This window comes from Pseudopipra pipra, chromosome 5 (genome assembly GCF_036250125.1).
Source record: "Pseudopipra pipra isolate bDixPip1 chromosome 5, bDixPip1.hap1, whole genome shotgun sequence".
Classification (NCBI taxonomy): Eukaryota; Metazoa; Chordata; class Aves; order Passeriformes; family Pipridae; genus Pseudopipra; species Pseudopipra pipra.
Window position 1 is genome coordinate 36651214 of NC_087553.1, and position 12619 is coordinate 36663832.

Genomic DNA, 12619 nt, shown 5'->3' on the forward strand with positions numbered 1-12619 from the left:
TAAAAGGGGATGCAAAGACACAGAGTGTATTTTTCCCAGTGACTAGGCAGTTTAGCCATAGCAAGTAAACAATAAACTATAAAATAACATAATGGCCATAAATATAAAAATGAAGAAAAGTTCTTACCTCTGAATGTGCTTTTTCTTCTGCCTGGAAGAAAACAAAGAAGAAATGGCTTAGAATCAGTGTGCAACATAATCAGGGTAATAGAAAATAAGAGCCAGCTACACTGAAGTGAAATGAATAGCTTCATGAATCCATTACATTTAAGGAAGGTATCCAGTAAAAACGACAAACGGAATTCCTTTCAACTTACTGGGCAAGGCTCCAGCTGAAACCCCAAAGAGTATGTCAGCATACTAACAACAGGAAACAGTGGATAAAGGGAGAATAGGACCAGAACTGCAGAAATTGCAGCTATATTTCTAAGATACAAAAGAAAATGTACTGTGCTGTTACTGCATGGACCTTAGTCTGATATAAGCAAACTTTTACACTGCAATGATTATTAGGCCTCCTAGAATTATATTTGTTTTACTGCATATTCCTGATACAATAATAACTAATCCCTGCTAAGAAAAGTTGTCAGTGCACCTCTAAAACATACATGGGAGAAGGTGAGAGGTACTTGCAGTTTAAAGTAATTTCTTCCATACAAAATACTGACCAAAATCTTAAGAGCTATCAAGACATGTTAAAGTTTTAACTTAAACTTGCTAATATCATTTAACAATTTTAGATATTTTCCATATTGTAAGGTATTGCGTCATATAATGAAGCTATTTACTCAGCAGCCTTTTCTTTCAACAAGGCAAGAAACTAAACCATTGCAAGGCAAACCTTTGAAAGTCATTCAATTTCTAAGCATGGGATTTGTCCTATTTAGGTGACATTTGGTGGACACAGAAATCTTGCTTTAGTGGGATTCTAATGGAAAGGAATGGAGTGCCTTGAGAAAGGAACCGTTTCACAACATAAAATAAGAATCAGTTAATGTACTGGAAATCGATCCACCCCATAGTCTGAGGTGGCCCAACTTCAGAGAAGCAGTCTAGCATGTTCTGGAAGAGAAGTAAGCAGTAAAAGGAAAATGTAGCTCGAAGAATTATCTATAAATAACACTAGAAACACTGAGAAAACCCATGGTAATGTTTCTGAAGAAGATTCTCTAACATTGGGCAGTCTGTGCTATTACAAATTAATATAGCTGATTTTAGGCCTGTATTAGGCATATATTTTTGCCATTAAAATTTTAATGATTTATTATAGAAATGTTTTATTGCTCTCCCTGGTGTAAGGGGAGAAGACTTCTGAAAAATGCTTCTTTCCATACATGCTTACCTATTAACAGTCACTAAACAGACCATGGTGCTATGATATTAACCTTTGCAACAGCTTTTGACTGAAACTACTATAATACCTGATACATCACTACATGAGGATGATTTAGTATAATGATAGTTTTATTTTCCAGAACTGACATGATGCTCATACTGTGACACACTAACTTTCTGATCTATGTTTGCAAAAAGGAGATCTGCCTACAGAGAAGAAAAAGAATTCTATTCCCATTATTGTTACTTCAAACAAGCAGTGTGTGGAAAATCACAAAGGGATAGAGAATGACCATGAAAAAAAAATTGAGGTTGATGACCTTTTCCTAAAACTGCCATATGGGGATGTGGTGTTGTCCTTAGACTGCCAAACCTGTTGATGAAGGCAATGCTCCATGTTGTTACCAGAGGACTCCCTCACTGCACAAGGAAGCGTTGCCTTTCTTCCTGAGTTCAGAGAGGTGGCTACCACAAGTCAGCTTTTGTGGCCAGTATAAGGTAATTGAAAAAGAAAGAAGAGGATTCTGGGGATACTATGAAGTTAAAAATAAAATCTAACAACCAAATATATCTGAGCAGTTTTTACTTAAGTTCATGCTGACACCATTGTAACTGAGGACTTGGCCATTGCTTCAAAAGGCTCTAAAAGGAAATAATTATTTTTCTCCCTCTACCCCTCCATCTTATGCATGCACCCCATCCTTGTAGAGACTATTTTTTCTATTTTTGAAATCTTAGAATATTAACATACAAATGACATGTCCTCACACATCTCCTTTGAGCTTGGCTTAGCACAATCAATGAAGCCTAGCGAGTCAACTAAATATGTGAAAATTTAAGTGTCTCCCCTACAGAGAAGGAGATTAAAACTGGAGACAATCTTTCATAATTTGTTCAATTTCTCAGAGCACTAGATGTATTCACTGCCAAAACTGAATCAGTCTACTAAGTCTGCTTACATGGCATATTTTTGAGTGAAACAAAATGGCTGTCTCTGTACATGCATATTTCTACAAGCTAGATTTCCAGTCTATGCAAGTTAAGTTCTGAAAATCCAAATGCAAGTAAAGAAGAAAGTCAATACATACAGAAAACAGTAGAGAATGCAGAACTTCTGTGTCACTGGACTTACTCATTTCAATGGTGGTAAATCATGAAATGTCTCTTCTGAATATCATATCTAATTCCCAAAGAAACATTCTTCATAGAATAACTTAAAGATTTTCAACTATCCGTTGGTAATAACACATAATGATCTTCATATTTATTTAGCACTTCATCTGAAACTCTCCATTGATTAGGCTGCAGAGAACTGCTAGCAGCAAGGTTTAAGACAATACTCGAGAAATCTGACAAATATGTTTGATTGAGATACTTATGAAAAGGCAGCTGCTTTAGAATTCCTGCTCAGTGATTTTGGCCTGCTTAAGAAAGGTAAAAAAGCTCTTGTACTCCTCCTTGAATCTAGTAATAGCTGAAACCAACTTACATGTGCCATAACCTTGTGAAGCTATTCCATTGCTCCCTGCATTCAGCTGATATGATATTGATTGTCAACCTTTCATGTTTCTATACTCCACTTGTGCTTCATCTTCTGACTTACTGCTAAAAGTTTAAGCTTTTTTCACAGAGGGATAAGGCAGAAGAAATTCAGTTCAAAAATCATCCCTAAATTCAATCCTAGTAATTTTGTCATACCAATTCCTTTCTGGCCCTTTACAGATTTTTCTGCAACTTCTATTTATCTTGCCTACATAATCCATTAATTAAGGAGGCTACAATGTGAATTCACAGTCAGAAATTTCAGAAGATATGCATAGGATGAACCTAGGTAAGTTTAAAGTTTATTTTGCAGGAAAAAATACTGTTCTTTACTATCATTGGGTTTAGGTAATATTTCCAAGATATTCTGTAATATTGAAGTAAGTAAGTACTAGTAAACTCTTGTTACATTAGACAACATCAGAGCACAGATATCTCACACTTACTGACTGGGTGCTGAAAGCATCCTGTCACTGTATAATTGAATTTTTACCATCTATCAGTTTCATAACATTCTTCTAAAATTTGGCATCAAATCTTGAATTATAATTTTGAATGCCACTTCCCATGCAAACTGATCATAGTGTCTCATAGACAGTAAAATAGTAATAAAGATTTTTCAACCACCAACACATAAGTGAGAAGCTTTACTCTGAATGTTTGTCATACCTCATGTGCAGCCAGTTTGCATACACATTCTACATCCCCAACTTCTACCTCCTCTTCCCCACTCCCACGGGAGTGGTCTGGACTAGAATTAGGGACTGGTCTGGACTAGAATTACTTGCAACTTGCAGTTTAAGGCCTGGACAAACCTAATGCATGTGTTCTTGATGTTTTTGTATGCCTTTGTATGAACCTTTTTCTAATTAAACATAACTCAGAGAGACACCTGGAAATATGGAGAGGACACAGACTTTTCATGAATGCATGGGATGAAAGCAGTTAAGTGGGTTGCTCTCCTCTGAAAAGGGGTTACTACAGCATGTAATTGTAGTTAGCAAATAGGTTGCAAAGCAACAGTTGTGTATCCTCAATGGAATGTCCAAGCATGTTAAACTGCTCCCATATGGATGATTTCTCATTAGTAGAACAACTGAAGCAATAAATTATGCAAAATGTATAACACCCCCATAAGATAACAAAAAACCATATTAAAACAATAAAATAGAGACAAAAATCAAACCCAGAACAACTTCTGGAGCTAGAAGCAAATCTAATTAGTCTAATTAATTAAGATTAAAATTTTTAAAGTTACTTTTCTCTTTGTAAATAACATCCAAACGCTGTCATTTGCAAGAAAGATCAGTAGACATTTAAACTGCAAATTGTATCTCCCTTACCCTAAAGCAATCTTGTGGTTTTCAAGAAATGTACCTCAAAGAGTGCTAGGATTTAATTACTTTGTAAATTGTGCAATCAGAAAGCTAGCTGAAATTAAGCAAAATCACTCAAAATTATGAACTACAATAGCATAAGGACCCCCCTTAAAGAGACACTTAGACCATTATCTTCTTTTTAGCTTTCAATATGTATACTAGGTGATTTTAAACTGTTACAAGCAATAAACAAAAAAGATTAAAATAATGTTTTCTAAAATAGCATGCAGTAATAAAAATTTGAAAATAAACATTCCTACTTTATTGAGGTAAAATTTTAAAATTCTTCCAAATCTCAAAGTATGGAAATTGTCATGAACAATGAACAAGAACCAAGGCAGGCAGAACTTTTTTTACAATGTCAATACTCACCGTAGAGTAGAGAGAGGATGTGCTGGAGACAAGTGATAATGAGGACCCATGAACTTTAAAAAAAGAAAAAAAAAAAGAAATATTGATAAAAGCATAAAACTTCCCCCATGTAGCTCAATAACTAAACAAGTTTTTAAAATGAGAACTAATTTTCTACAAAGAGCAATTATGAGTATAGAAATCTATTGATAGATTTCCCTGCATTTAGAAAGATTGTCCTATACAGATAAAACACTTTCTGTGTATAAGGAAGGTGAGTGAGCCAATGACATTCAGTATTATTATTAGCAAACCAAGCATCCCTTTTGTTGTTTTGACAAGAAATCACTTGATAAATACAGTCTTTAGATTGAGCTGCTTATACATCTGTCCTAAACTGAGCAAATTATTTTAATAAGAGATGATGCTTTGGAGAACAGTTCACATTCCCTGGTGTGAGCTCCCAAGCTTTGCTCAGCACAATGCTGACTCGTGTAGTTGTGGTCCATGCGAAGGGGTTACTGTGAGACATAGTGCCATTATTTCCACTAATCATCAGTGGAATCGGTCTCAAGAGCATCGAGAGAATGTTGTAGGGCTGCAATTTAAAAAATGGAGTACCCAGCCAGTCTGAAAATGGCAAGTGAAGACTAAAACTGAAACAAAATTGCCCCTTCTGCTTCTGAGGAAGGCTACACCCACAGAGAATTTTGAAGAAATTAATTTATTTCATCATCTCTTTTTAATTTTGTTTCACAAGTTCTTCTGGTATTTATAATCTGTCAAGGTTTGGTAAATAAATTATTTTGCTTTAATAGTTACTTGGCATCTATATGCCAAAAACCGACACAAGAATATTTGGATTAGCCAAATGGACTTTAAATCTAGTTTTGTAACTAGGCAAATATTTATAGAAATACAATACACTGACCACTGAATTCTGTGGCTGCCAATATATGTTTATTTTTCAGCCTCTGGTTTTAATCTGTCAGCTAAACTCTCATTTTGGATTTATACACAGTGGCTCTATGCATTACCTCACTTCTTTCACCTTATCCTTCCTCAGAGCTCTTATCTTAAAATACATTTGACCTTCCAACAGCATCAATTCATGTCAATCTCTAATGACTGCAAACTCCTGAAATCTGTTTATTATCACTGCATTGACTTTCATTTACTCAGGCTGATCATGGTTATCCACTCCAGCTGGATATGAAACATAACAAATGAAAAAGCTTTCATCAAAGCCACTGCTGACCCATTACTGAAATTCTACATTTAACACCTCTTTTTCTATGCATAAATTATTTTCCTTGTTTTCTCTATTATTCTTCCACTGTTTCCTTTGGTAATTCTGTTCCTCAGCAAAGGGTCTGTATTCAGCTCTGTCCTTGAGTTATGTGATATGCTTCTGTGCAGTCAGCCATCCTTTCCATGCTGGCAACTCACAGCTTGAGTTGTCCTGTACCCTGCTGCTAGTATTATATACCCAGATGTCTGCCTGATATATCATCTAAAATACAGTAAAAGGAATCAAAAAGTAGAAGTGTTACTTGCCTGTTGTTTCATCTAGGACTTTTTTTGTCCCCTTTTATCTCATAACTATGGACTTTAGAGCTAGGAGGAGATTTTTTTATTTGCCTGTTATAAAGATCATTTATACTGTCATTGCTTAGCAGTAGACAATATTGGTGAGATAACATTATAGAGAGAATCTCCACAAAATTTTAGTTGTCTCTTTTTTTTTTTTAATTAAAAGCTGTGAGAACTTTGCATTCAGGGGAATTATAAATAATCAGATTTACCAGAAATGTTAGATAGCAGAAAATTTTACAGTGCATTTAATTAGAAGTTGTCAGGTACTCTGTGAATAAAAAAGAGCAAAACCAAAATCAAACCATAACATATTCCCCAAGTTTCAGGTGTTCCACATAGCATTAAAGAAAGCAGACCAACAGTAATAATCTGCATAAAGTAGTGAGTTCAGATTAAATGACAGAATTTAAATATAGAAATTCACATAGTGTTTGCTGTAGGAGGCTGTAGGAAATGACTACAAAAGAAAGGGCATGCCAAGTAGCATTGGTTTTCGAGAAAAAAAAAAAGGAAGTACAGAAGTAGGAATAAGAAAGCATAGAAACAAAGTAGTCAAGGTATGTTCCGACATTGCAGATTTAGAGGCAAAAAGAATAAAATAATTTTCCAAGAATGGCTTCCTTTCCTCCAAAATTTCTTATAGAGGATTTGTACATGTATCAGAGACACAGCAGTGCATATTACTTGGTGAAAGAAATACCTTCCACGTTTTAGGGTAAGGAAGGCCTGGGAGTCCAACTCAGCAAAATTAATAAAAACTTCACAAAATCATTGAAGTTTTTATGTTGCAGAAGAAATATTTTAAAATTTTACTGCACTTTGGACATCTATTTTGGGAACCAATTGCTGATCCAAATAGTAATCCAGTCTTACCTTCTTCCATGCTGTCCCTGAATGAACCTGAATGACTAATTGCTCGTGGTCTCTCTTCTAAGGACGTAGCACTGCCACACAGCTGGGAGTCATCATACAAATCAAAAGAAGTGTCTTGTGCAGGGATGCTGTTTGAACGCATCATGCTGGGTCCAGGAAGGTTAAACTGTGATAGGTTGGTAGGACTCACTAGAATACAAAGCCTTATTAATGAAGCACATTTCCATTAAGTTAATTTTGGTTCTGCAAAAAACTGTAATGTAGGATAAGCATGGTTAGGTGGACTTCATGCTGCTGAGAAAATGAAAGGCTTTTATTTCTACATTTAAAGACACCACAAAAAGGTGAAGCAGATGACCTTAAAGGAGCTGGAGCTGGATGAGATTAATCCTGTAAAACACACGGTAACACTAACACTGGTGTCTGAACACACTTGTTCACTCTGTCAGCCCAAGACAGAAAATCAATGGCAGAGATTCAAAAGTTAAAAAGGAATAAGAAGTCATAAGTATTTTTCATAAGTATCTCAATTAATTAGTATCTGTATTTTATTGTTATATGCCTACATTACTGTCTACTGTTAAGACCAAAGTTTATTGGCATATTCAAGACGTTTATCCTTTGGTTTTCAGGAGCACCTACCACTATATTAGGCTAAAATTCCTGCATAGGCCAGTTGAATCTCATCCTAATAAACAGGTGTAGTCTGATCACTCATGGTTGAAATCCAGTACAGCACTGATGAACCTACTTTAAGCTTTTGTGAAGTTTGTTTGCCAGTAGGAAGGAAAGCCTGGTTATGGTTCACCTCGACCACACAAATTCAATGCCTAGAAGGAAATTTGTCTAACCAAATTCAGCCTCAGTGTTTGGACTTTTATTTTAGATCATGCAAAACGTGCCTTAAGTTATAAACTACCAGAACAGCTGTGTTGTGAGAACAAATTACTCCATAGGGCTACGATAATGGAAAGAAGAAAAGGACAATGACAAAATAAATTTTAAGCCCCACAATTTCATTGCTCTCTGTTGTGAGTACGAGAACTATGAACAAAAAGGAAAAGAAAAACTGATTACAAAGAGCTGTGCCTAAAACTACAGGAAGAAAATTCAAAGGAGTGCCTTGCTTAGCCAGGATCCAATTTACTTTTTAAAAGTAGCTTTCTTCAACTCCTTTTCCCATATGTAATAAGGACCAACATTTGTATGTCTGATCAAATTTCTTTTGAGTGATTGTAACCTAAAGATGCCATAAGCTGAGACAGAGTGATGGAAGTGTTAATGCTTCAAAGGTTCCTCAGTAAGGGCCTAAACCGTGAAAAGCTCATTCTGAATCTAGGTATGTGTCAAGTGCAGTCCAAATAAGTGGTTTTCTATTAAGAATTAAAGAAAAAAAATAAAATTAAGAAAACTAAACTTGTGTTGGATTAACTCAAAACGAGATACAGGTGAACCAAGCCTAAATCTTGACCTGTAATCAAATAAATCTGCAATGTGAATCACATGCCAAAATACTATATTGTATCCAAGGTTAGGATTTGGATTGGGCTCAGTGCAGTTATAGCCAGATCCAGCTACTGAAACACATTGGAAAGGTCTATCTCAAAGCAAACCTCTGTGTAGGAAAAAAGAAATGTTTTCTGTTAGGGTTGACATTCACTAAAGTCACTAGAAAGGATCTTACTGACTGTGAAACTTAAAAAATGAGTAGCTTTGAACTAGAAGGTAATTCCAGCTCTACCTCAAATTTTTATCTCCTTGGACAATTCTTAGAGTATCTGTGCATTTTCTTCTGTGTACAAAATAGGAGGTACCCTGGCCCACTCCATTAACAACACCGTGAGTTTCCCTTCATTAGTGAGGTACCACAATATGGTGATGGAGATGTAAAATAAACTACCTAGTTTGGCAGACTAAGAAATATGAATGGTTGAATTGCATGATTCTGTTATAGAGTGGGAGAAACAGTGAAGGGAAACAGCATTTACCCAGGTTGGAAAAGTGATATTTTCCAGTTGCAGATGAAGATATAGCTGAAGGAGAAACAAGCGGGGACTGACTGCCAGTGTCTTGCAGGCCTCCAGTTGAATGGGAGCGTAGCCATTCCTTGCCTTCCTCCTGACTCGTCTGCCGGGATGATGGCGTATACCTGAAAAACCACAGCTGACATGCTCAAGACAATGACAAAGTGATGTCTTGGAAAGAAACAGTCACGTAAATACCCTTCACCAGTTAGATAGGACAAAACCCTTGGAAAGCAGCCAAGTGATTATTACCAGGGGTTTCAACAAGGTAAAATTTACCATCAGACTACATCAGAAAAAGTACAGGACTTGAAGCCCCTTTCCTCCTAATCCCCCTCCCCAAAACAGCATTCCTTTTCTTTGAAGAGATATGATGATAAACATTGCAAACAAACAACTGAGCTGACAGGAAAGGACTTCAAAGCTATAGGAAGAGTACAGGTTGATGCAAAAGGTCAGAAGCTGTATGGTTAGGATGGGGAATGAACAGACTAGAAGCCAAGAAACGTGAGTAGCCACTTACAAGATGACATCTGCCACAGATCCTGTGGGCAATTGGTTAGATGACAGGAGTGAAAGAGATCAACAACTCTGAAAAAGGAATTTGCATTGGTAATGACAGCTACTCATGGTCATACACATGATGTCTGCTGCTCTGAATGCTACAGGCATTGTGTCCTGCCCCAAAATGGGGGGAGGGAAAGGGACAGGAAAAATCCACAATTAGCAGAAACAAGTTCTCTGGAAGGAAGAAGTCTGGCAATCAAATAATTCATCAGCTGCTTCCTATGGCAAACCAATAAAACAAGTGCAATGTGGCACATGGGCTAAGAGGGAGAACTGGTAACTCACTGGCTCAGCCTCTCTTCGCTAGACTGGAAGAAGAGCAATTCTGGCAGTGGTTAAACATTAAAATGTGCAGGCAGTATGGATCTTAATCAAGAGGTTGTTTTCAACAATGTCTGCAATAGCCTGCTTTGTTCAGCACAATCTGCTGCTGATAAATGAGCACCTTTTCACCACTGTCATGAGCCTTCAGTGTTCCCCAAACAGCAGAAGAGGAGAAAGCGCTTTTGATATTCTGGCTTCAGGCTCATGAGGCACAAGTGTTTCTGCTTAGAAAGAAGATTAAATGAACATGTAAGTTCTTGTGTTGTGCTTGGGGTTTTGTACAATATTTTATGGCACTAAACCATCTTGTTCTTATTAAATATTTACTTCCTTTCCCCTTTCAAAATGACACTATGATATTTGCCTGTAATTGTGGTAGAGCACAGACTTATCAAGTGGTTATCAGATTGGAAAGATGGCAAAATGAGAATTAAGGATCTGAGTTTTGGACTGGGATCTCTGCACATTAAATCAAATTGACATTTTTTCTTGGCTAACTGATCAGGCTTACATGCCTATAAGCAGTTTTCCCACTCCATTTCACTTTCAGCTTGCAGCCACCATTACAGTTGTACAGCCACAAACCTTGATCATCCCATTGTACCCTTGAAGAGTTGCCATTATGCCTCTTTCATGTCTTCCACCTTTTCCATTTCTCTCCAAATCCAAAATGATTGTTTTGGGATAACAGGAGATTTGATTAAATTCTTATTAAGGAATAGCTAGTGCAGAAGGGCAGAAGGTGCTTTATAGTGACAACAGTTTAGCACTATCTTAAAATTTCATAAATATTATTTATCCATGACTCAAGAGATTTACTGCATAATTTCAGTGATTGGAAGGCTGCAGAGTGTCTTTGCGCATGCACGTATATCCTTGCTTGCCAAATCTTTTTCTTGGATTGGGGAGATAGTCTTCCATGCCTGATGAGACCAGCCGAGTTACCTAACGATCCCCTCTTTTAACCATGGATCAGAGAAGAGGGTGGATGAATTCTGTTTTCTGTGATGAAGACAGCTCTATTTAGTAGGGAATTAGTAGCAAAGTTGGAATCTGAGTACTGCTGGATAGGGACCAAGAAGACTATCTGGAGTGGGATTCATTTTATACTTACAAACCTTGGATAATAAAATTAGTATTTCCTAGCCCTACCCTTTACTAGATCTTAAATTCAAATTTCATGAGTGTTTCCATTTAGAGTTCAAGTTCAGATCCACCTCTAAACCCTTGTTTTTCTCAGTAATGTTTTCAATAATTAGTCATTAAATTGCATAAGTATCTTGTTATGTCTCTTTTAGCTCTCCAGGATTCAATGCCTTTTAAGATTCATTACATAAGGAAATAAGTAAAATACTTAAAATTTACTTTTCATGACATATCTTGAAAGAAAATTTATTCATTAGGCAGACTTGGGAAGAAAAGGTCCGTTGTTAAAATCTACATTTTCTGGTTTGAATCTAAATTCCAAGAATTCTGTTGTAAACAAGATCAACAAAAGGAGAAAGAAAAGTAGAGGCGGTGTAGAAAAGGTTATAGGAAAACAAAGAAGCAGCAGTCATGCTCAAAAAAGTATATACCTTAATCCCTTTTTGGGTAGTGTATTTCTGTCAAGCTGGGTGCTGTTAAAACAAAAAAAATCCCTAAGGACATACAGTAAACAGGACTGTTCAGAATAACAAATTTTAAAGCTCTAGGTTTGTATGCATAACAGAAGGTCATTTAATGCTTTTTAATATAACTTTCATGATAAATCCCTTATTCATTGGAGGGGACAATAGGACATGGACTGCTGCACATTCATTTTTCATCTAGATGTGCTCTGGACTGGGTCAATAGTAATTTGGAGACTGTCCAAGTCAGAAAGAAGTGCTTCTTTACCATTTCTAACCTTCCCACAGCTTCACTCTGTAATCTGTATGAGAATCATATGGTCACAGTATGAATCTTTATTTTTCACAGTTGTCTATGATAAGCCAATAGATTTCAAAAAGAAGTGAAGGTCGTGGCACCCGCTAAGGGACAGCATGGCCTTGCCAGAAGCCAAATGACAGCTCTGCATGTAGAAATATGTGCTAAAGATACAGACTCTTGGCTATGTTGAGAGGCTCACATAGTAAGGTGATGGTGGGGACAATGAAAATTGGCACCAGAGCAACATTGTTCAATATTCATGCACACATGGTGTCAGAGCAGCTGATTACCCAAAATCTATGGCTGGAGTTTTCCTCATTTAAACCCCATGACCAGAAGGGCACCCACTAGCCTTCCTTCCAACAACTGTCATTTGGGCATTTCATCATAAAGTCTTGGTAATTCAGTCTCTGACTGGTGTGGGTTGAACTAATTACCATCAAGTATTTTTCCCTTAAGAATATAACTTAGTGTTACTGTATGGATTAAATGGTGAAATGACTTTAGAAAGTTTCTGTACTACATATCATAATCACAGCTCTGAGAGCAGCAGTAACTTAGGACGCTTCCTACCCAAGAAAACTCTCACACCTTTATTAAAGGTGGTTTCCTATTGTTCTGGAAGTGATGGGTGTCCTACTGTTATGTAACCTTGATCCAAGTAGGTCAAAACAGTGAAAACACTGTTGGCATTAACAATCCATTAATATTAGGGCT

General features: G+C 36.6%; 1 protein-coding gene across 10 annotated transcripts in view; it reads right to left on the reverse strand.

Moving 5' to 3' along the window:
- NAV3 (neuron navigator 3) overlaps positions 1 to 12619 on the reverse strand; it is a 527200-nt gene that overhangs the window by 40633 nt on the left and 473948 nt on the right. For 8 of the 10 annotated variants that reach the window (XM_064655607.1, XM_064655608.1, XM_064655602.1 and 5 more), the window contains 5 exons: positions 11569 to 11610; positions 9065 to 9225; positions 7077 to 7265; positions 4629 to 4681; positions 128 to 151 (listed from right to left, as the gene is read on the reverse strand). In XM_064655607.1, coding sequence (XP_064511677.1) covers positions 128 to 151; positions 4629 to 4681; positions 7077 to 7265; positions 9065 to 9225; positions 11569 to 11610 — 469 coding nt within the window. The remainder of the gene's footprint in view (positions 1 to 127; positions 152 to 4628; positions 4682 to 7076; positions 7266 to 9064; positions 9226 to 11568; positions 11611 to 12619) is intronic. The other 2 variants (XM_064655604.1, XM_064655610.1) reach the window with 1 other exon arrangement.